Source organism: Rhincodon typus, chromosome 10 (genome assembly GCF_021869965.1).
Source record: "Rhincodon typus isolate 14 chromosome 10, sRhiTyp1.1, whole genome shotgun sequence".
NCBI classification, from domain to species: Eukaryota; Metazoa; Chordata; class Chondrichthyes; order Orectolobiformes; family Rhincodontidae; genus Rhincodon; species Rhincodon typus.
Window position 1 is genome coordinate 56,645,824 of NC_063341.1, and position 23,945 is coordinate 56,669,768.

The window sequence follows — 23,945 nt, forward strand, 5'->3', positions numbered from 1 at the left end:
AAAGTTTATTATTAATCTAAACACTCACTCGCATATGGTAGCAATCTTTGCTTTAAGGGTTCTTGTTCTTAGTGAAGTAGCACATTCTCTACAGTTCAGAGAAAAGTAATGCTTTTGCTCCTGATGGCATTGAATAGATGCATATTCCTTGTCACTCAGTAAGCATGATGTCCAAAAAACAGTACATTACAAAACAACAACTTCAAAGCATTGACAGATTGGTCAATCAGACTACTTCAAAGGTATTTTTATACAAATAAATTATTCATTCACTGAATGAACACTGATAGGGGTTTCAATGACTAAGAACAGCAAAGGTTTTTGGGTTTCTATCCTTTATTGTCTCAATTGTTTAAAATACTACTAGTGAAAACATGTTTACTTTTATTTTTAGTGAAGAGATCATAGAATTTTTAGTTCAGCACATGTTTGGATTCTTTGAAATTCCTTCTAACGAGCGAGTCAGTGTTTACTGCTTGCGGTATATCAGGTATCAACAGCGTATCAGTAAACATGACAGGGGACCATATTCAAGGAATATTGTTAGTTATCTTTATACTTAGCTTATCCTTTCTGCATCATCTAATTTTGAAATATAAACAGGGCCAAAAGAAAATGACAGAAGAAAGTCTTAGCTTTTCACTCCCCAAATGTCCCTAGTACCTGAAGACACGTCAACAGTAATAGCAAGGACATTTCCTGCACCAGGCGTCTCAAAATATGGAGAAATACTATCAACTGTGGCTTCACAAGATCCTCGAAATCCAATGGCAAGAAAGGCGATCTAACTACACTGTCCCCTCCCAAGTCAACGTGCCCAGCATCAAGGTGCTAATCATTCAAAACGAGGTCTGCTCATATGCCTGACCCCAGCCTTTCAAAGCAAGTGATTCACAGAGAACCCAATTGTGGCACAAGGCTTCTAAGAGGTTAGCAGAAATGCCTTAGAGGTGCCCTTAAAGCTTTCATGAAAAATCAACTATCTTCATCAGCTCATGGGAGAACCTGGTTTATGACTGCCTGAAATGGATAAGATTTTTTTTTCACGGAAAATATTGGACAATGAAAGATGTTATCAGACCACCCAGAGGAGTAGCTGAGGCATCAGAGATAGTGCAGAAAGCTTCAAACACGTTATCTGCTTGACTCTTTTAGCACTTCACATGTGGCAGGGGGTACAGAGCAGAGATCAGATTTTATCATCCATTTCAGAACACATTGAACTGGAGTGGAACCAATTCATCCTTGACCTGGAGGGTTTACCCAAGGAGGAGGAGTGGCATTCACATGTAAGGTGGAGATGTATGATGTGACTCAATTAATGAGCTTCTAAATTGTTTCTTTTTTGGAATTTTACAGGTAAAGCAACACAGAAGGCACTACATAATTACTGCTTCCTCCTTCACCAAAAATGATTGGTCTCCACTTACAAAAAATACAAGTCACCAAATCATGAACAAATCTTCAATTAACACAGAACATTGAACAGTACAGCACAGTACAGGCCCTTCGGCCCACAATGTTGTGCCGACCTATTATCCTCAATTCTCAAATATCAGACTGTCCATTGCTGGTACACATTTTAACCTACTCAGATACTGTCTGTTCTGTTACCACCAAAGCTCATCTTTCTCACATATCCCAGAGCCTTCATTGTGGAAGGGTAGAGTACTCAACTCACAACATATGGTATGCACATGGGGATCAAAATGACATGCCCTAACCTTTAAGATCAGTTTGTGCTATTTGCTATAAACCTTATACAAATCATATTTCATGTGTTAGCAGTAAATAGTAACTCCAAGCAAGATACCGAAATCCCCACAATTAGGAAATGACAAATGGAAAACACACAAAGTATGAAAAGACATCATTTACTCTCTTCAGCCTGCCCTGCTGTTTAGTTTCAATGACTCACTCAGACCACTTGCATTTTCCTCCTGCCAAACCACTCCCCATCTGAATTATCCATGCGTCAATTTGGTTTCTGGAAAGTTGCTCAACATTATCTGTTCTAAGCAACCTACATTCATAAACCTTGAAAAATGCAGGAATTCAAGTTAGTAAAGTTTGATTCACATTTTAGACACTGAGTTAACATCAGAAAAAAATGACAATATTGGAAAACAGGCAACAAATATACGGACTAAATAGAGAAATACACATCTATTTAGACTTATGAGTTTAATGCAAGTAGGACATGCTCTAAAATGAACTTGAAAATAGTATTGCAATCACGTAACATGTTTGAAAAAATTCAGAATGGATTCAGGACTATACAATAAATAGCATTAAATGCTACTTCTATAGACAATTAACAACAGGTAGAACTTTAGAGAAATTACACTTCTGAAAAACTTTCCCAGATGCTAAAGGAAAACAATTAAAAACTTCAGTACGTCAATTTAATGTTATTCAAAGAGACTTACTATGACACTCCTGTAGTAAGAACTGAGCTGGAGCTTTATGGGATTATTCTGGTAATTAACAAATTGTAGTATTTGTTATAATATATTCTCTATTATCTGTGTTATATCAGTAATAGACCTTACTACATTTTGGACATCCAGGACAATACAGCAACCCAGAAATAAAACAAAGCTTTACTATGACCTGTAATTGTACCTTAATGCTAACTTCAGAAGGATACCTTGCTGTAATAATGTAATATCTTCACATCTCACATGATCAGATATCAAAAGGAAAATGCTAATGCATTCACTATTCCATGGTAAACTATGGGCACTCCCAAAAACCTATCCCACGGAAAACGTTAACAGCTGGAATGTAAATATGCCGGAAACATGAAAATATATAAATTGGCAAGATCACTACTGTCCAAGAATCTACATTAAAATGCCCATAATTCTGATGGTGGTATAGATTGTAATCCCATGAACATATCAGCAAACTTCACCACGTAATTGGTTTGAAATGTTCAAAAAAATATTCTTTTCTTGTGTGATCTACACGAAGGTCTGATCCTTACATCTCTTCACAAATGGAATTTTTGATAAAATGATATCAAAAACCCTGATCACAAATCGAAGTGCCATGACTCTTTATTCAACCCAGGAATTTTATTGCAAACAGAATTTACTAAAGTGCATAAGTTAAGCCTATTAAAATCAGATGATAGTCTATTGAAAATCCGAGAGCCCTGAACATCAAGTGGTTAACTTGCACCTTGCAGTGGCGAACCACTTCAACTCCCCCTCCCACTCCTTGGACGACATGTCCATCCTGGGCCTCCTCCAGTGCCGCAACGATGCCACCCGAAGGTTGCAGGAACAGCACTTCATATTTTGCTTGGGAATCCTGCAGCCCAATGGTATCAATGTGGACTTCACAAGCTTCAACATCTCCCCACCCCCGACGACATCCCAAAACCAGCCCAGATCATCCCCACCTCCCTAGCCTGTCCGTCCTTTCTCCCACCTATCCACTCCTCCCACCTCAACCTCAACCCCCAACCCCACCTCCTACCTACCAGCCTCATCTCCGCCTCCTTGACCTGTCCGTCTTCCCTTGACTGACCAACCCCCACCCTAATTCCCCATCTACACTCACGTTCACTGGCTCCATCCCTGCCTCCTTGACCTGTCTGTATTCTCTCCACCTATCTGCTCCTTTATCCATCTTCCATCCGCCTCCCCCTCTCTCTCTATTTATTTCAGAATCCCTTTTCCCTCCCCCATTTCTGAAGAAGGGTGCAAACCCGAAATGTCAGCTTTCCTGCTCCTCTGATGCTGCTTGGCCTGCTGTGTTCATCCAGCTCTACATCTTGTTATCTTAGATTCTCCAGCATTGGCAGTTCCTACTATCTCTGAACTTAATTGTCTTGTTGGTTAATGAACAAAATTATTCTAAAGCAGAAATCAATGCATAAACAACCTGTAGAATTTTATTCAAATTAATTTCCAGGGCATTGCTGTCAAGCCCTACCCCACTTGCAACTGCCTTTAACTGAATGACCTGCAAAACCATTTCAGCAAGCAGTTAAGAGTCATCAGTATTGCTGCAGATCTGAAATCACATACAGGTTAGAATGGGGAATGAAGGCAGATTTCTTTCTCTAAATTACATGAATGAACCAGGTGGGTTTTGACAGCAGTTGAGTTGTATGTGGTCACTGTTACTGATATTTGCTTTTTATTCCACATTTATTTACAAACTAAATTTAAATTCCAGAGCTGACATGCTAGACCTGAAGTCATCCTCCAGATCATTAGTCCGTACCTCTACATTATTAGTCCAGTAACATAAACACTATGCTGCCACTCAAGCTGTACCTTTTGTCCATTAAGCTCAATTTGCTGCAGAGGAAAAGATTCTGCATGGAAGTAGGAGATAGAAGGCTCCCAACAGAAAGTCTGGCCCACTAACTGTCACAAGGGCTTTTCCCGCATCCACTTTAGTTATGAGTGCCCAAAGACACTGCAATTTAGTATGGAAGTGGTCACAGATTTGCTCATGGTTGTCATTGTTTTCAGCTTCTAGGCAATCTTGCTCAACTTCCCGGTTTGGGAAAGTCTCTGAAGCAGGAAGGTCGGATCTCCACCCCTAGAGTTTTAATACTGGAGAGGAAGTGGGAAACTGCTTTCTTCTGAACCACTAGATTTGGAGACAAAAATAAAGTTCTAATCTTCAGTTTTTTTTTGTTTACTCATTTAAATCTGCATCATTGCTCAGAATTGAAGTCAAATAGCAGCATACATTTAGAACAACCATGCTGCTGAGCAATTTAAAGTTCTGAATATTTTCAGCAATATAAAGACCATATGCTGTCGCATTTCAATTTTTACACAGTAATTATGAAGCTGTACTTCAGGGATAAACCCTGAATATCACAAATACAGTATATCTAAAAAGTATTAGTTTCTAATAAGTTTTCTTATAAGTTTAATAAATGTTATAATAAATGTAAAGATTGTCATCGTACCTTTACTCCCACTGAAACATCATACAGAATATTTGGTGTTAGTTATAATAATTGTTCCATATTTCCAGTCATTTGAAACAAGTAGGAAAATGTAATTTGGAATATCTAAGGAATGACAATAAGTAAATTAATGAATTGATTTGCATCCTGGACTCAGGGTAAAGAAAATAGCCCCAGGGTTTGTTCACAGTTGTACAGCAGATCCAAATTTTAATTTTCATAGTGTCTACTCTTTCCTCCCTGGTGACTCAAGGGCTTTGCCACAAACAATCCATTCCCCTCAGAGAATAATGATATGTGTCAGAATTTAGCGTTCTTTTCCTAGCGAAGATCAACTATTCTTGTTTACAGAAAGGATCAGGTGTGCCAAAAATGTACATTTTTACTGCAACTCAGGTGGTGGTGCTCATAAACATGATTTTGGTAATAGTCCATGTAATGGGTTAAGCCTACCAACTTCTAGACCAGCTTCTTCCCATCTCCACTCCAAAGCTTGCTGATACCTGTTCCAGAAATCTCCATTTGTCCAGTTTTACCTTCTTTATTCTCGACTAGATTCTCACGATTTCTGGAAGTTTTTACTTTAAATACTAATTACACATATTTCCTAAGTTTCTGTGTTCATAGCTTCAATAATTCATTTTTTAAATCTATGTGTAATTTCAGCAATAGTAAACCTCCCGTCACGCAAAGCAGCCATGGCAGATGTTGGAATTTGAATTCAATAAAAACATTCTGGAATTAAGAATCTAATGATGACCATGAAACCATTGTTGATTTTCAGAGAAACCCATTTGGCTCACTAATGCCCTTCAGGGAAGGAAATCTGCCATTGTCAGCTGGTTTGGCCTACACATGACTCCAGACCACAACAATGTCGTTGACTTTCAACTGCCCTGTGAAATGGTCTTGCAAGTGACTCAATTGTATCAATTGCTACAAGGTCTCAACAAAGAAATGAAACTGGATGAACCACCTGGTCTCGACCTAGCACAGGAAAAGACAATGGCAGAAACAGCCCTGTTGACCCTGCAAAGTCCTGTTTACTAACATCTGGGGCTTAGTGCTAAAACTGGGAGAGCTGTCTCACAGACCTAGTTAAGCAATAGCCTGACACAGTCATACTCAGAGGTTCATACCTTACAGACAATGTCCCAGACACCACGAGCAGGACAGACCCAGCAGAGATGGCGGAATAATAGTCGGGGGGAGTTGGCCTCCGAGTCCTCAACGTTGACTCTGGACCCCATGAAGTCTCATGGCTTCAGATTAAACATAGATGAGGAAATATCCTGCACGTTACCATATAATCTACTTCTTTGTCAGATAAATCAGTACTCCTCCACGTTGAACAACACTTGGAGGAAGCACTGAGGGTGGCAAGGTGCAAAATGTACTCAGGATGGGGGATTTCAATGTCCACCACCAAGAGCGGCCAGGGGATCAATTTGATTTAATGGAGAGGGCATGCCAGGAGTGAAGCTACCAAATAGGGTAACTTGCATTCAGGCATAAGCAGCAAGTGAGAGACAGAGTTAAGCAATACCACAACCTGCTACATCCATTTGTGAATGGTGCTTGATAATTAAACAACTCACTGGAGGAGAAGGGGGGTCCGCAAATGTTCCCATCCTCAATAAGAGGAGAAACCAACATATCAGTGCAAAAGATAAGGCTGAAGCATTCATAGCAATCTTTAGCCAGAAGTGCTGAGTGTATCATTCATCTAGATACTGAAAAGGCTAAGGGCCCTGACAACATTCCAGCAACAGTACTGAAGACCTGTGCTCCAGAACAATCTTCTCCCCTAGCCAGGCTCTTCCAGTATAGTTACAATACTGGCATTTAGCCAACAATGTGGACAACTGTCCAGGTATGTCTTCTACACCAAAAGCAGGACAAATCAAACCTGGCCATCAATCTACTCTCAATCATGAGTTAAGCGATGGAAGGTGTCATGAACAGTGCTATCAAGCAGTACCGTTCAGTGAAACTCTGCTTAGTGATGCTCAGTTTTAGTTCTGCCAGGGCCATTTAGCCTCTGACCTCAACACAATCTTGGTTCAAACGGCTGACAAAAGAGTTGAATTCCGGAAGTGAGGTGAGAGTGACAGTCCTTGACATCAAGGCTGCATTTGACCAAAAGTGGCATCAAGGAGTCCGAGAAAAACTGGAATCAATGGGTATCGGGGGCAAACTCTCTAGTGGTTTGAGTCATTACTGGCACATTGGAAGATGGTTGTATTTGTGGGAGCTCAGTAATTTCAGCTCCAGGACATCTCTACAAGAGTTGGTCAGGATAGTATCCTCAATACTACTGTATTCAGCTGCTTCACCAATGAAATTCCCACCATCGTAAGGTCAGAAGTGGGGATGTTTGCTAATAATTGCACAATATTCAGCATCAATTGCGACTCCTCGGATACTGAAGCAGTCCATGTTCAAATGCAACAAGTTCTGGACAATATCCAGGCTTGGGCTAACAAGTGGCAAGTAACATTGGTGCCACACAAATGCCAGGCATGACCACCTTGAATAACATACGATCTAACCACTGTCCCTTGACATTCAATGGTGTTACCCATCACTGAGTTCCCCCGCTATCAAGATCCTTGGGGTTACCACCGACCAGAAACTCAGCTGGACTTGCCCCAAAAACAGAGTGGCTATAAGGGGCAGCACAGTAACTCAGTGGTTAGCACTGCTGCCTCACAGCAGCAGGGACCGGGTTCGATTCCAGCACTGAGTGACTGTAAGCGTGGAGTTTGCACGTTCTCCCAGTGTGTCTGCGTGGGTTTCCTCTGGGAGCTCCAGTTTCCTCCCATCGTCCAATGAAGTGCAGGCTAGGTGGATTGGCCAAGCTAAATTGCCCAAGCTAAATTGCCCATAGTATCCAGAGATGTGCAAGCTTAGAGGATTAGCCATGAGAAATTCAGGGGTACAGGGATAGGGTAGGGGGGTGGGTCTGAGTGGGGTGTTCGTCGGCAGGTCGGTGTGGACTCAACGGGCCGAATGGCCTGCTTCTACGCTGCAGGGATTCTGTGATCAGTGCGAAGGCTAATAATACAAACAACAATTGAACCCCAGATCTTCCTTCACAGAATATCACCTTCAATAGTGCGGGGTAGGTTAGCTCACTATGCTGTGCGCACTGCTGCTTTTGTTGATGGCTCTAACTACCAACCTGTACATGTGGGAAACTACAGATCCTGTTGGTCTAGAGTGGTAAGGTAAGCCATTTACTGGCCTATTTAGAAGAGTCTCTCGTTAACAAAGTGTGGTATATTACATGTTAGCATCTAGTTACAGGTTATATGGAACTGACAGGCATTCTTCCGGAGCCTTTCAAGGGAATATCATATTCACTTCAATTCTTTGGGATCCTAAGCTGATTCGCTCAAATCCACAAAACATCATCATAATAGTTTGTGCTTGCGGCACTCTTCTGTATTAACCCTATCAAACTCAAATACAATAGTTACTGGCAGTAGCATGGCTGAATGGTCTAAGGAACTGACTTAGAACTTCAGTCTCTTTGGAAACAATGTTACAATCACCCTTAAAGGAGAGCTGTTGTGACACAGTGGTGGTTTCCCAGCCTCTGGGCTAGAAGGTCTTGGTTCAAGTCCCATCCGCCCAGGAGGGGTGAGATTTCTGAACACGTTGATTAAAAGTAACTACATGTCTGCTACTTATAGTACATGTTTCTGCTACTTTCATTCGTTGCAGCACATTTACCTTCATAGGCATTAGGATATCCAAGCATAGGATTTGGATGGGGTGGAAGGTTGTTGGAAGAGTTTTCTCAGTGCCAATTAAAGCCAACAATACTGCCTGTCATTGATTTTTGAGGAATATACAATGCAATCCATGAATAAGAAATACTCTCATACACTGTCCACATTGTGGAAAGTTATTGCCTGTAATAAATGGAGTCTGTCTAAGCCTAAGAGTTTAAAATCGAAGAGTACACGTTAGAGTACATATACTCAATGATTTTGGGAAGGGCAGGGGGAAATACTATAGATACTGGAATCTGTACTGAATGAATGAGCAACTGATTAAGAGTGATCCAGACTTGAAACGTTAGCTCGCTCTCTCTTCACAGATGCTGCCTGACCTACTGTGATTTCCAACATTTCTGGTTTCCAGATTGTGGGGGGAGCACAGTGGTGTCGTGGTTAAGTCACTAGACTAGTAATCCAGAATGCCAGGGTAATGGTCCAGATGCTGCAGTGGTAGTGTCCCTATCACTGAGCCAGGAGGCCTGAGTTCAAATAGCACTTGCTCCAGAGGTATGTAATAACATCTCTAAACAGGTTGATTGGAAAATATCTAAACCTAGTGATAAAGCAGCCTCCAATTGATGCTAATGGTGGCAGAAAGAATGAATAATTCATAGTCAAATATTTTAACCTAATTCGCAATAACTAATAAAGTATAATGGTTAAGAATCTTTCTTTCTCTAACACTAGGTCATATTCATGGAATGGAAGACCCTTGTCTTCTCTGGTATGAAATCTTCTGAAATTAGAGACAGCTAAGAAAGAAGAACAGTTTTTTCCCCATTGTTATAAGACTTTTGAATGGACCTTTTTTAAAGTTGATCTTTCTCTGCGCCTTCTCTGTAGCTGTAACACTATATTCTACATTCTGTTCTAACACCCTGATGTACTTATGTAAGGTATGATTTGCCTGAATAGCACACAAAACAATACTTTTCACTGTATCTCAGTACATGTAGCAATAATAAATCAAATAAATCAAAATTAATTTGAAAATTTCAGTTCAGTTTCTGGTATATATGAGTCCATGATACAACATTTCTCACAACAGTTTGTTTTGCAAATTTTCAGTCTGATTCAATAAAAACATTTGAAGTAAAGGATGATACAAATCTACAAGGGGAGGACTGAACAACAGTATTTGATTTGGATTATTCCAGCAAAGTACCAAAGGGCTGAATAGATTTTGTGATGTAATCCTCTATGCTTCTGTGTTTTTGGACAAGGCTTGCAACAATGTTGGAAAATGCCATAGGTCAGCAGGGAATGATCTCTGACTTTAGGATTCTAGCAGGGCAGAAGATACAGTGTGAGTCTAATCTGCACTATACCAATCCTAGAAGTAGTTAATAGCAACAGGAAAAACTTTTATTACAAATTAAATAACATAAAAGCTTCAATGCTGAAAAAAAAATGCTACAATGTGCTTTCCCCTCGAGTCTCTTCTTAACTTTTCGGCTATCTAAATATAAAAGCAAATTTTACCTTGTTTGAGTTTTTCCTAAGGATTTCCTCTTTATCTTAAAGGAAAGATTCTTTCCGAGGTCAGAGACACTTCTGTATTCACTGAAATACCAAATAACTCACTCTGATGGCAGGAACACAGAGTTTATTTCATAAGTTGAAAAGACCAGCAACTAACAGGGAGGGCCCTTTACATCAGTACAAACAAAATAAACTCCGCATTCCCATACACTGCATTTAAACCCATTTTGTTAGATAATACACAATGCTGTCTCGTGAGATTTAAAATTCTGACATGATGATAAACATTCAGAAAACCAGTCGTTTTTTTTGTTTTCAGGCGTGCTCAAGGGAACATGAATAAGACATGAGAAGACAGGCAACAAAAGACATCAGACAACACCTTATCACATCTCTCAGAAATGCTTCAAAATGCTTCAATGAAGCACTTTGAAGTGAACTAATTTTTCATGTAGCTACTTACCCCTGAGACACACCTGATTATTACTTTTTCTTTTATCATTTTTTAAAGCATATTCATCAAACTTGCATAATTCCGCTCTGCAACTCTTCATAATCCATCTGTGAAGCAGGTATGTTAGAGGGACATCTGCTTAAGGGAATCTATTTGGAACACATCCATTCTTTACCTTCACAGTCAGAGTAATTAGGTTATTTTTAAACAGATTGTAAGCATCCTTTCTTTCTCCTCTGAGTTCACACCAAGCATTTGCCAAATAGCAACATGTTTGGCAAAAAAGAAAAACTGTAATACAAAACTATTTTAAACAACTAAAACTTCTTAAAATAATGTTTAAGTCACAAGTCTATAACTCCTGTGTTTGAATTTGCTATCTCTTTAAATGCTGCATGTTGTATTAAATGTCCAATCTATTATAATATTTTTTCCTTTAAATTCTGAGACCTTGCCTAAAACCCGTAAAGAACTACTAATTAGATTTGTATGATTTAGTTAAGAGTGTAATCCCTGGGATATGAGGAATGAGAAAAGACAAGTCCGACCAGTAAGCCTATTATTGATCCTTAGTTACAATTTACATTAAGGAGGCATAAAGATCCAAATGCAGACATCGTTCTACATGTTATTGTACCTGTGACATTTCTCACAGTAAACAGTTGTTTTTGGACTATCCTCAGTAGACTAATTAACACTCATGAAAGGCCAAATTGCAAAAATTGTGTAGAATAACAGGCTTACTCAGATTCATGAACCATTGGGATTATTTACCACAGAGTGCTGTGAAGGCTGAGTGTTTTGAATACTTTTAAGGTAGGGATTGATAGATTTCTGATTACCAGTGGCATACAGGGTTATGGAGATGGAGTGTGTAAAAAGCTTTGAAACATGTTTGACCAACCAGGATTGTGCTGAATGGTGGAGCATGTTCAATGCAGCATTCAAGGAAGATCAAGAAACAGATTAAAAAGATACTTATTACAAATATGATTGATTTTCAAGCACAAGCTCATGAAATTTGTGAAACAAACCAGTAGAACGTACTTAAAAACTTGCACCAAATGCACCCAGTATTTGGAATAAATTTGATGAGCTGACGGCATAAATAGAGGGAAATGGGTACGACATGGTGGGGATTACTGAAACGTGGTTACAGGAAGAGCAGGACTGGCAATTCAATGTCCAAGGGGATTCAATATTCCAAAAGGATAGGAGGAGCAGGAGGTAGAGTTGCCTCATTGGTCAAGAATGTCACCAAGGCTGTATTAAGAAATGATATTGGCACTATGAACCAAAATGTTGAATCAGTCAGAGTGGAAATAAAAAACAAGGGAAGAAACCCCTGTAATTTACAGGCTCCTGAAGAGTGTTTCCAAAGCAGGGCACAGTATAAACCAGAAAATAAAGATGGTGCCAATAACGCAAGCTTGTCACAGTAGCTGTTTTCTCGTTTGCTGTAAACATGGAACTGGAAGTTTCTAATTCATATCTAGCAGCCTATACCATTGTTGATCAAACCTCCCAGTCCCCATTGGCTCCACTTCTCTCCCAGTCTGAATTGTTTCTCCTCCTTTACCCTGTCTAAGATGGCAGCGGCAAAGTAGCAGCATCCGAGCTCCTCAGCCCAGTTGTCGTCCATTCCATTTGCTTTTCTTTTTTCTCTTCATTTCTCGCTTTTTTTTTCCCTCTTTTTAAAAATTTTTTAGATTTTCTTTTATCTTCTGGAGAGAGCTCGGTCATGGAGGCAGTGGTGGCAATGAAACGTGGCAGCTGTTGGGTGCCCGGAGCGGGGCTTTGACAGTCAGCATGAGCCCAGATGGCGGCGAAGCCTATTGATTCCAGATGGCGGTCAGCAGCAAAGCGGCTGATGAACACAGATGGCAGTCAGCACCAACTATAATGTTTAATTTTTAACTTTATTTTTCTATCTTCTACTAAGAAGAACTGTAATACTTAACTTCTTAGTTTATTTATTTTTCTATTTTAGTACCTAAGATTTTGTATCTAGGTATCTTTGTACCTAAAATGGCGCCTGTATTGAGTACACATGACCATAATCCTAATTCTAATTCTAAAATAATGAGGCGTTGAGAAGGGCACAACAGTAACTAAGGGTGATTTGAACATACATGTTGATTGGATTAATCAACTTGGCAAGGGTAGTCTTGAATAAAGGTTCATAGTGTGTATGATGGGCTGTTTCTTAGAGCAACATGCCACAGAGCCAACCAAAGAACTGGCTATTTTAGATTTGGCATTACGTAGTGAGGATGGATTGATAAATGGTCTTGTAGTTAAAGATCCTCTTGGAAGGAGTGATCACAACATGCTAAAATTTCAAATTCAGATTGAAAGAATGAGGACAGAGTGGCATACCAGATTTTTAGCATTGGGCTACAGGTCTAAGGAAGGAGTTGGCCCAAGTGGACTGGGCAAAAATATGAAAGGGCAGGACAGTTGAAGAGCAGAGGTAAGTGCTTAGGATGATACTATCATTAAAGTACATTCCTGAGAGGAAGAGGAATTGTAAAAAGGTGAAAAATCATTCATGGCTTAACAAGGAAGTCAAGGATAACAAAGGCAAAAACTAGGACATTTCATACTGCAAGAGCTAGTGGCACTCTGGAGGATTGGGATAATTTTAAATGTAGCAAATGGTTACTAAAAACAAAATCAAGAGATGGGATTAACTATGAAAGGAAACTAGCAAGAAACACATGTAGTGATACCAAAAGCTTCTATAAATCTATAAAAAGGAAGAGAATAGTGAAAGGAAATGTAGGCCCATTTGAGGATGAAAATGGTCAGGTAATAATGGGAAATTACTATAATTAGGGGCAAGGTATTAAGTTGACTGATGGGATTAAAGGCAGATAAGTCCCTGGGGCCTGATGGCCTAGACTCTAGGGTATTAAAGGGTCTGACAGCAGAGACAGTGAATGCTTTAGTTATGATATCCCACAATTCCCTGGATTCTGAAAAGGTACCAGTGTTTTGGAAACATGCTTATGTGACACCCTCACTCAAAAAAAAAGAGATAGGTAAAAAGTGGGAAACTATAGACGAGTTCGTTTGACTCTGTATTGGGAAAGTTGTTGGAGTCAAGCATAAAGGAGGAGATAACTGAACTGGGAAAAACAAAGCTCAATTCACCAGGGTCAGCACAGTTTCATGAAGAGCAAATCATGCTTGAAAAACCTGGAGTTTCTTCGAGGATGTATAACCAGCAAGGTAGATAATGGGGATCCAGTGGATGTGGTATATCTAGACTACAGAAGGTATCTGACAAGGTACTGCATAAAAGACTGATTCAGAAGGTCAGATCACAGGAAGTTACGGATAGAGTACTAGTTTGAATAGAGGATTGGCCGAGTGACAGAACGCAAATTGTGGAATATATGAATCCTTCTCTGGATGGTGAACTGTAACCAGTGCAACTGTAACTGTAACGCAGGGTTCACTTCTTGGACTTCAACTATTTAGAATCAATGTAAATGATCTGCCAGAAGGGACAGAGTGTAGCATAGCGGAATTTGCACATGATGTATAAATCTCATTGTCTAGGAGATCCTTGACTGGGGCTGTTAACCTGGGCCATTCAGGGAGCCCTGGCTGACAGACATGAACAGGAGATTCAAAGATTCTCCTCATTCCAGGGACTGGCTCTAAGCAAGCTAGTCAGAGCCCATGTACTGTGCACATGTAAATAAACGGTGACTTGGTAACAAGATACCTGCCTCCTTGGAGTTATATTGGTGGGAAAGCAAGCTGTGATGAGGAGATAAAGAATTTAGAGATGGATATGAATAGGCTAGGAGAATAGGCCAAAATCTGACAGATGGAGTTTAACATGGATAAGTGCGAAGTTGTCCATTTTGGCCAGAAAACTAAAGGAGCAAATTATTATTTAAATGGGAAGCAGATTCAAAGTGTATCTTTGTGCATGAATCACAGGAATTGGATATGCAGGTGCGACACATAATAAGTAAGGCAAAAGGAATCCTGGCATTTATTGCAAAAGGACTAAACAATAAAACTATATAAGGCATTGGTAAGACCACACCTGGAATATTGTGTCCAGTTTTGGTCTCCTTACTTGAGGAAGATTGTGGTGGCATTGGAGGCAGTTCAGAGGAGGTTCCCCAGATTGATTCCAGAGATATCAGGGCTGCCATACGTGGAGCGGTTGAATAGCTTGGGCTTGTACTCACTGGAGTTCAGAAGAATGAGGGGCAATCTGATTGAGGTATATAAAATACTAAAGGGGATTCATAAGGTGGGCGTTGAACAGATACTCCCCCTTATGGGACAGTCTCAAACAAGAGGTCACTGATATGGAGTGAGAGAGGGAGGTTTAAAACTGAGATGAGGAGAAACTACTCTCAGAGAGCTGTGAATCTGTGAAACTCAACTGCCCCAGAATGCAGTGCAGACAGAATCAATCAACAGATTCAAGGAGGAAACAAATCCTTTTCTGATGAAAAGCAGGATAAAGGGCTCTGGGGAGCAGGCAGGAAAGTGGAGTTGAGATTGGGATAAGATCAGCAATGATCATGTTAAATGGCGGAGCAGGCTCGAAGGGCTGAATTGCCTACTTCTGCTCCTAATTCCTATGTTCTAATTTTCACTGAAGGGAGTGAGATAATGATCCTACTTAGATTTAAGAAGATTGTCAAGAGTAATTAGAGACTAATTCAACCATGTTCTTTATTAGCAGAGCTCTCAGAAAACAGTGACAGGAGAAGACAGAGTTAGCATAGATTTATGAAAGGGAAGTCGGGCTTGACAAATCCACTGGAATTTTTCAAGAACATAACTACTAGAGTTGGTAAGGGGAGCCAGTGGACGTGGTTTACTTGGACTTTCAGAAAGCTTTTGAAAGAAGTCCTACAGAAGTGATCAGCATGTCAAATTAAATCGACTGGAATTGGTCGTAATGTACTGACATGGATAGAGTGAGTAATGCTTGGCAGACAGAAAACAAACAGCAGGAGTATGTGGGTCATTTTCCAAGTGGCAGCCAATGACTAATGGTGTAGTGAGGGATCAGGGTGCTTGGACTCCTGCTATTCACAATATATATTAATGATTTAGATGAAAGAACTAAATGTAATGTCTCCAAGTCTGCAGATGACACAATGATGAGTGGGAGAGCAAACTGTGAGGAGGATGCGGAGTGAGTTCACTGTGATTTGGGCAAATTGAATGATTGCAAATGCATGACAGGTACAGTAAAATGTAGATGAATGTGAATTTGGGAGCATGAACAGGAAGACAAATTATTAGCTGACTAGTGTAGATTGGGAATGGGGGAGATGCAAAGAGACCTGGGTGTCTTTGTACATCAGTCACTGAAAGTAAGCATGCAGATGCAGCAGGCAAATGGTACACAAGAGGTTTCAAACACAAGAACAGGGATGGCTTTCTGCAATTTTAAAAGGCCTTGGTAAGAACACACCTAGTGTATCGTGTGCAGTTTTGGTCTCCTTATCTGAAGAAGGATGTTCTGGCTATAGAGTGACTGGAACAAAGGTTTAACAGATTGATTCCTGTGATGGCAGGGCTGTGGATGAGATGCTGATCAGGCCTACACTGCCCAGAAAAGTCTATTCTACCACACTCCTGGACTTGTGGCATGCAAGTAGTTGTGCCATTATTAGTTCATACTTTTGATCTTCTATATTTATATGGCTAGTCCTATTGAATTTTCCCACAATGTTGACACTCATGGTATTGATGGAGGACTTGACATTTGTAATGACATTGAATATGAAACAGGGTGGTTAAGTCCACTCTTATGAGAGGTGGTCATTCCTGGTACTTGCTTGGCATTAATGTTAGTTGCCATTCATTTGTGAAAACTGGCTGCTTTTTAAGTCTAGCTGCATGCAGCTATTTCCAGTTTTTGATGATGCAACCTGTTTCCAATGTCCTCTTCAAGCTTCGCAGCCATGCAGCAATCAAAGATTGCACACAGGTTGTTCAAAATTATTTCAAGTTGCAATGCATACACGGCTGCACAAAAATAAATTAAAGGGACTGTACTTTTAAAACATCATGCAGTCCAAAAACAAAACAGCAAGAGAATGTGTTGCTTAGACATGATCTCAAAGTACAGCATCAAGTACAGGGAATTTGCAACAGCAATTTCCAACGTTTAAGTCCCAAGATAAGAACAAATGAAAGAATCCAACCTCTATTTATCATTTTAAAGTGCAGGAAAAGCACATACACAATTCCATATTTGGCGTACTTTCTGCAAGGCAGAATTTTACTGAGTACATAAAGGAATAATATTACAGCATAATAGACTCTCGCCATTATTTTCCATTCTTGTATGCCATACATTCTAAACTACTTTCTATATTAGAAAGTGACACCATCACAGACTTCTAAAAACAAAGAGGTTTTTTTAGCAATGGTGTTGGATCTCACTGGTAAATATAGAAACCTCAGTAATAAAGATTGCATATAAAAATGACAATGATTAAATAATACTGGTACATTTAAATGATCATGTTGAGATTTCTCACACTGTCAATTTCTAACTACAAACATTGATGGTTAATAATATGAGGTTAATAACTTTGATCATTATTGCTGAAAAAAGAACGAGAGTATCATTGATAAATTTCAGCATATTTCATTCCCTATATAGCATTTCTACAGGTTACTGGTATGTTATAGTTCTTATTGTGGGATAATCAATCAATCTAGTCTTTCTCCTTAGATGTGCTATCCTATAGAACATCAGATAATTCATCAGTGGCAGAATATATTGAATTATTAACCAAGCTTCAAGTCTTTTGTACAGAAGCAAATATTTACTATGTTCTAATTCATTGCCGGCATAATGAGAGTTGGCATGAGATCTGGAACATTTTCAAAATTCTCCTAATGTTACTGTAAAGCAAATAAATAGTTATTAGTGGGACATTTAATCTTATATGCAAAGTTAGTACTGGGCTTGTCAGACCAACTTGCTCAAAACTACTGGACACTATAATCACTTACAGATTATTTATGCCTGTTATGTTTTTTGACTGAAGATGATGCTTATTATCACCACTACTGATGAAATGCAGCCTCCGTTGTCACTCCCAATGAAGCCAACTACTTGTTCTGTTGATCTCTGAAGTCTCGCTCTCGACTGTGGTCATTCAAGAATTCATCTTGCCCACATTAGATCAACAAGGAATAATAATTTTAAAAAATCCTAACATACATGTTATTCTACGAATTATATTTACCATTTTCCACTCAAACAGAAGAAATGAGCTTGAAGATTTACTATACTAGACATTTAAAAGGCCAGAATCACAAAACATAGCGATCTAATCTGCTGTGCCTTTATTGTTCACAGAACGCCACAGGCATATACAAAGGAGAATTCTTACCACTTTTTCTTTGTAAACAATGTATTTCAACCATTTGAAGTCTTGAGGTTTGAATCCAGCAAACACAAATAGTGAATCCTTCTCGTACCGAGCTGGTTTTTGTATGGCACCTTCTGGATATGTAATTCGAAGAGTTGTCTTTGCCCCAACATCCTTTTCAAAACCTTTCACAGGAGCTTCATTTAACCTGCAGGAAAAATGAAGAAGAATTTGGTAATAATGCAAAGTTTTCCTTTGTTTGCTCACTATGTGTACCCAAGCCTTTACAAGAGTAGGACCACTGTCAAAGGCATAATCATTCTTTCACTAGCTAAAGGTACTGCTCTCTTCTACATAGCAGTCATTGGGTATGGTGATGCTCTCAATTTCCATCCCTCATACTCTATTTATTTTATCACCACAATGTGCTACTTGAACTTCTTTCTTATGTGGTTGATAATTGAGGTATCTGCAAATGCAAATGTCACTTTGTGAATGAAAACATTTATTTTGTAATTTATGCTTGAGCTGTACCTCATTTATGCATGCACACTGATTTCTTGTTCCTTAACTCACCAAATTAATGTCTTTACCTTCATTCTCAAACTTATCCACAGCCGCCTTTTACTTCTTTCTTTGTCTACTTACAGCATTGCTCTTGTCTCAGCCTTTGGTGTTCTGACTCATGTCTTTTGTGCATACCCCTTATTGTGCCTTAACACCTATGTCAGAATCTTCAACTGTAATTCTACTGTCCTGGAACTTCATAAGCACTCCATCATGCAACTAACCTATGTTTTAATAAAAAGCTAAACTAAACTCAGCTTTTGGTCACATTTCCTCACTCTCCCTTTATAAATTACTTTCTTAGCTAGACAGTTTTGATTTGCTCAGAGTGGGACAGAAAATAACTCAAAACGATTGTGGGCACAAGGCACTGCAGGGCAATCAGAACCATCAGAAACCTAAACGATCATGAACTGACACAGGCTGAAATTCAAAAAAAGGGAAATCAAAGGTGATTCAATAGAAGTTTACGAAATTATAGAGTACTGCAAATTGATTTGGGCAAATTATTAAATATGAAAAAATTGTTCATAAATATGGAAAAATAATTTTAAAAATTGGAAATAAGGATAAAGCAAATTGAATTTGCAAGGGGGAGGTGATGGCCTACTAGCATTATCACTGGACTATATATCCAGAGACCTGTTCTGAGGAAGGGTCACCGGACCCGAAACGTTAACTGTTTTTTCCTTCACAGATGCTGCCAGACCTGCTGCACTTTTCCAGCAACTTTGCTTTTGTTCCCTACTCTTATACTCCAATCTGCTTGAAATAAGGGCCAACATTCCATTAGCCTTCCTGATTAACTGCTGAATCTATGTGCTCCCTTTCTTTGTTTTATGCACAAGTATCCCCAAGTCCCTTTGTGTTGCAGCTTTCTGCAGTTTTTCCCTACTGAAATATTATTTTCCTTTTGTTCTCCCTTGCAAAATTTCCCACATTATAACCCATTTGCTAACTTTTTGCCGATTTACTTAACCTATCAATATCTCCCTGTAAACTATCTGTATTCCCTTCACAACTTGCCTCATCACCCATTTTTGTGTTATCTACAAATGTGGCTGCAGTACAGTCGCTTTCTTTCGAGGGTCCAACATACATTGTAAACAGCTGCAGTCCCAGCACCATTCCTGATGAAACTCCACTGGTTACAAGTTGCCAATCTGAAAAAAAGAACCCCCGACCCCCACTTACTGCCCATCAGCCAATTTTTGATCCATGCTAATATACTACTTCCAACACCATGGGCATGCGTGAGATACCTTGTCAAATGCCTTCTGAAAGTCCAAATAGAACACATCTACTAGTTCCGCTCTACCCACACTGGTTGGTAGTTCCTCAAAAAACTCTAACAAATTAGCCAGACATGATTTCCCTTTCAGGAAGCCATACTGATTCTGATTGATGAGATTATAATTTTCCAAATGTGTTGCTATTACTTCCTTAATAATTGATTCCAACACTTTTCCAACAATAGAAGTCAGACTAATCAACCCACAGTTACACTTTTTACCTCCCTCCCTTTTTGAATACAGGTGTCACGTTGGCAGCTTTCCAGTTCTCTGGTATTTTTGCAGAGTCCATGGATTTTTGGAAATATTACAACTGATGATCCAATATCTCTGTACCTACCTCTTTAGGATCCTAGGGTGTAAGATTTATCTGCCTTTAGTTCATTAGTTTGTCTAATAGTGTTTCTCTAGTGATGTTAATGGTATTTAATGCCTCTTCCGTCTTCTTTCGTATTAATGCAATGCCAGATAGATACCTGCCTAACCCTAATCCTCTGCCATTTCCTCGTTTCCCATAAGTATCTACCAGATTCATTTTCTAAGGGGCCTATGTTCAATTTGCCAGCTCTCTTCCTTTTTATATATTAAAAGAAGCTCTTATTGTCAGTTTTTACTTTCCTCTCTAGTTTGCCCTTGTAGCTTATTTTCCTCCCTCTTTATTAGCTTTTCAGTCCCACTTTGCGGAACTCTAAATCTATCCCAGTCTTTGGAGTTATGACTAAATTTTGCCTTCTTATATGCTTTCTTTTCAACCCTTAGCTTCCTTGGTTAACCATGGTTTGTTCATTCCTCTCCTAGAATCTATCCTTCTTTCTGGGATGTATTTCTGTAGAGAGTTATGAATTACCCCCTTAGGTGTCTGGCACTGCTTTATACATTCTCCTATCATTTATTGATTTAAACCCTTTCCTACAGTGTGGCTACTGCTTGGAGGTCTGCACACTTCTCCTACCAATATCTTCTTTCAATAAGGGAGATGACAGATGGGTCTTGCAGAACAACCTTGCATAGATCTTAGAACATTTAGCTTCAGACTGCATCACCTTAACAACAACAGTTTGGACTGGCTGACTACAAGCAACAGCAAGGGCACTGGTCAGGTGACAGTAGTGTAGCAATGATTACTGACATCCTGTGGGAGGACATAGCGGAGGTGCGTCCTTCCTGGCACCATGCCTCTCCCAGACAACACCTCAGCAATCCTAAAAAAACATCTGGAGGACAAATTGCTGAACTGCTCCGAGATTCTATAAGTCCCTTTAAACACTCATATCTCTAGCCATACTACTAGCACTCTGTCCAGTCCTGACAGCAAACTGGCCTTCTACAATTACTGTCTGAGTTTTGGCTGCAAACCACTCCTGTTCAGTGCCTTACTATCCAGTGATCCCATCTCTAGGCCTTTATAGTCAGAATTGTATCTGAACTGGTGGCTCCAAGTGTGAGGAAGGTACAGTTAAGGCTGTAGATGGATCAGCTATGATCTCAGTAAATAGTGGAGGAGACTCGATGGACGGAATGGTTTACTACTGCTCCCTGGTTGGCGACATGACATATTGCCCTAGCAAACTATCACTAATGCATTCTATGAATTTGTTGTAACTATCCTTTCCAAACCAATTAACCCAATCAACATGAAGATTTAAGGCATCCATAGCTATTGCTCCATTCTTTATACATTGTCCTATCATTTGCTAATTCAGCAGGGCAGCACAGTGGCTCAGGGGCTAGCATTGCTGCCTCACAGCACCAGCGACCCATGTTTGATTCCAGCCTTGGATGATTGTCTGTGTGGAATTTATACGCTCTCTCTGCGTCTGGATTTCCATCACATGCACTGGTTTCCTCCCACAGAACAAAGAAGTGCAGGCTAGGTGGACTGGCCATGCTAAATTGTCCCATTTGTCCAGAGTTGTGCAGGCTACCTAGGTTAGCCATGAAAAATGCAGGCTTATGTGGATACGGTGGGGCTCTTTGGAGGCTCAATGCAGACTCGATGGGCTGAATAGCCTCTTTCTGTACTGTAGGGATTCTATAATTCTATTTATATTCTTTTGTCAGACAAACGCAAGTTTAGGAAATCAGACAACAGGCATCCACACTTCCTAACTTGGCAGTTAAGACATCAAAGTTCCATTCTCAGGACCAAAGCTTTACCTTTACTTACACGGATAACCAATTTCATTGCTCACTATTTCATGGTTGCTTTCACAAAACTCAGAAATAATGGCAGAAAAAACGTACAAATGTTTGAAATGAAATTGGATCAAACCATAAAAACTGAACAAAAGAAAACAATTAGGGGTTCACTAATAGTTTATCCAGCTGACAAAATATTTCCCATGACAGCATAGAAAGAGGTCTTTAAAACCTGTTCTTATGTTCACAATAGGGTAGGAACATAAGCAATCAAAAGTTGTCAGCAATACATTTATTCAGCATAAGCAAGGGTTTGATTTTACCCTTTGATTGATGAATTCCTTCTTCAGCATCTCACTTAGGTGATATATGATGTCGTTCAGTGATTTTATTCACTACAAAAAACATGTTTCCGAGTGAATCAATTATTCTTTTAGTTTCCAAAGGAGTAGTTTCCTGAAAGAAGACTCTATTATGTATTACAGCGGCCCTTGGATTAAGCTGTATAATCTGTACAAGAATTCAGTGTTTGCAGTTATTTGACTATGTAGCTTTTACTTTTGCAACAGTCTGAAGAAATAAGTATACAGAGAATGGATGGCATGGTAGCTTAGTGGTTAGCACTGCTGCCTTACAATGCCAGAGATCTGGGCTTGATTCCAGCCTTGGGTAACTGTGTGGAGGTTGCATGTTCTCCCCTTGTCTGCATGGTTTTCCACCAAGTGCTCCAGTTTCCTCCCACATTACATAGATGTGCAGGTTAGGTGGATTAGCCATGGGGAAAGCAGGGTTGCAGGGTTACAGGGTTAGGGCGGGGGCCTGGGTTTGGGTGGGATGCTCTTTGAAGGGTTGGTGCACACTCCGAACGGCATCTTTCTGCACTGTAGAGATTCTATGATTTTCCCAATCAAACAAAGGCTTTAATGGAAAACTACTGCCTAGAAGATTAAAGGGATGATAAACAAAGTTACATCAATTTGGATGATATCATTCTGTTTTCTGTTACCACTATATGAAACCTTTCTATTACCAGTTAGAACTAGTCAGGTAATTCATATATTGTGAAACATGAGTCTTCCCATGCATCTTAATTATTAATTCAGTGTTAAGAAGTCCCTAACCACTGCTACTATTGTTGATAGATGGTGCATGCTATCAAGCCTTGGAAAATAGGAAACTGCAAGATCCTATTAGCTGCAGCTTTTTTTTTTAAATCATTCACAGGATGAGGCCATCACCATCCCCTAATTGTTAAGAGTCAACTCCATTGCTATGGGTCTGGAGTCAGTCACATGTAGCTAAGGATGATTACTTCTTTCCCTAAAGGACATTAGTGAGCCAGATGGGTTTTTCCCAACAATCAGCAACAAATTTGTGGTCATAATTAGATTCTTAATTCAAGATTTTTTTTTTTTAATCGAACAGAGATCCCCAGGACACTAAGAACTGCAGATGCTAGAGTCAGAGATAACGCAATGTGGAGCTGGAGGAATACAGCAGGCCAGGCGGCATCAGAGGAGCAGGAAAGTAGATGTTTCGGTTCAGGACCCTTCTTCAGACCCTTTTGAAGAAGAGTCCTGACCCGAAACGTCAATTTTCCTGCTCCTCTGATGCTGCCTGGCCTGCTGTGTCCCTCCAGCTCCATACTGTGTTATCCCCAGGACACCACCTGGGTCTCTCGATTCACAGTCCAGCACTAATACCACTAGGCCATTACCTGGAAATTAAAGGCAGTGATAAGATATGAAAATGATCTAGAATAGACACTGGCGGCAGAGTTTCACCCAGTCAATGTATGCTACTTTAATCAACATTCAGCATGAAAAGATCCAATTGTGGTTAATTCTGAGATGCTATTCAATAGATCAAGAGAGCAGTATACAATAAGCAAAACCAACTCAA

General features: G+C 39.7%; 1 protein-coding gene across 7 annotated transcripts in view; it reads right to left on the minus strand.

Moving 5' to 3' along the window:
• LOC109913946 (CMP-N-acetylneuraminate-beta-1,4-galactoside alpha-2,3-sialyltransferase) overlaps positions 1 to 23,945 on the minus strand; it is a 425,675-nt gene that overhangs the window by 123,512 nt on the left and 278,218 nt on the right. For all 7 annotated transcript variants that reach the window (XM_048602385.1, XM_048602384.1, XM_048602387.1 and 4 more), the window contains one exon: positions 18,067 to 18,253. In XM_048602385.1, coding sequence (XP_048458342.1) covers positions 18,067 to 18,253 — 187 coding nt within the window. The remainder of the gene's footprint in view (positions 1 to 18,066; positions 18,254 to 23,945) is intronic.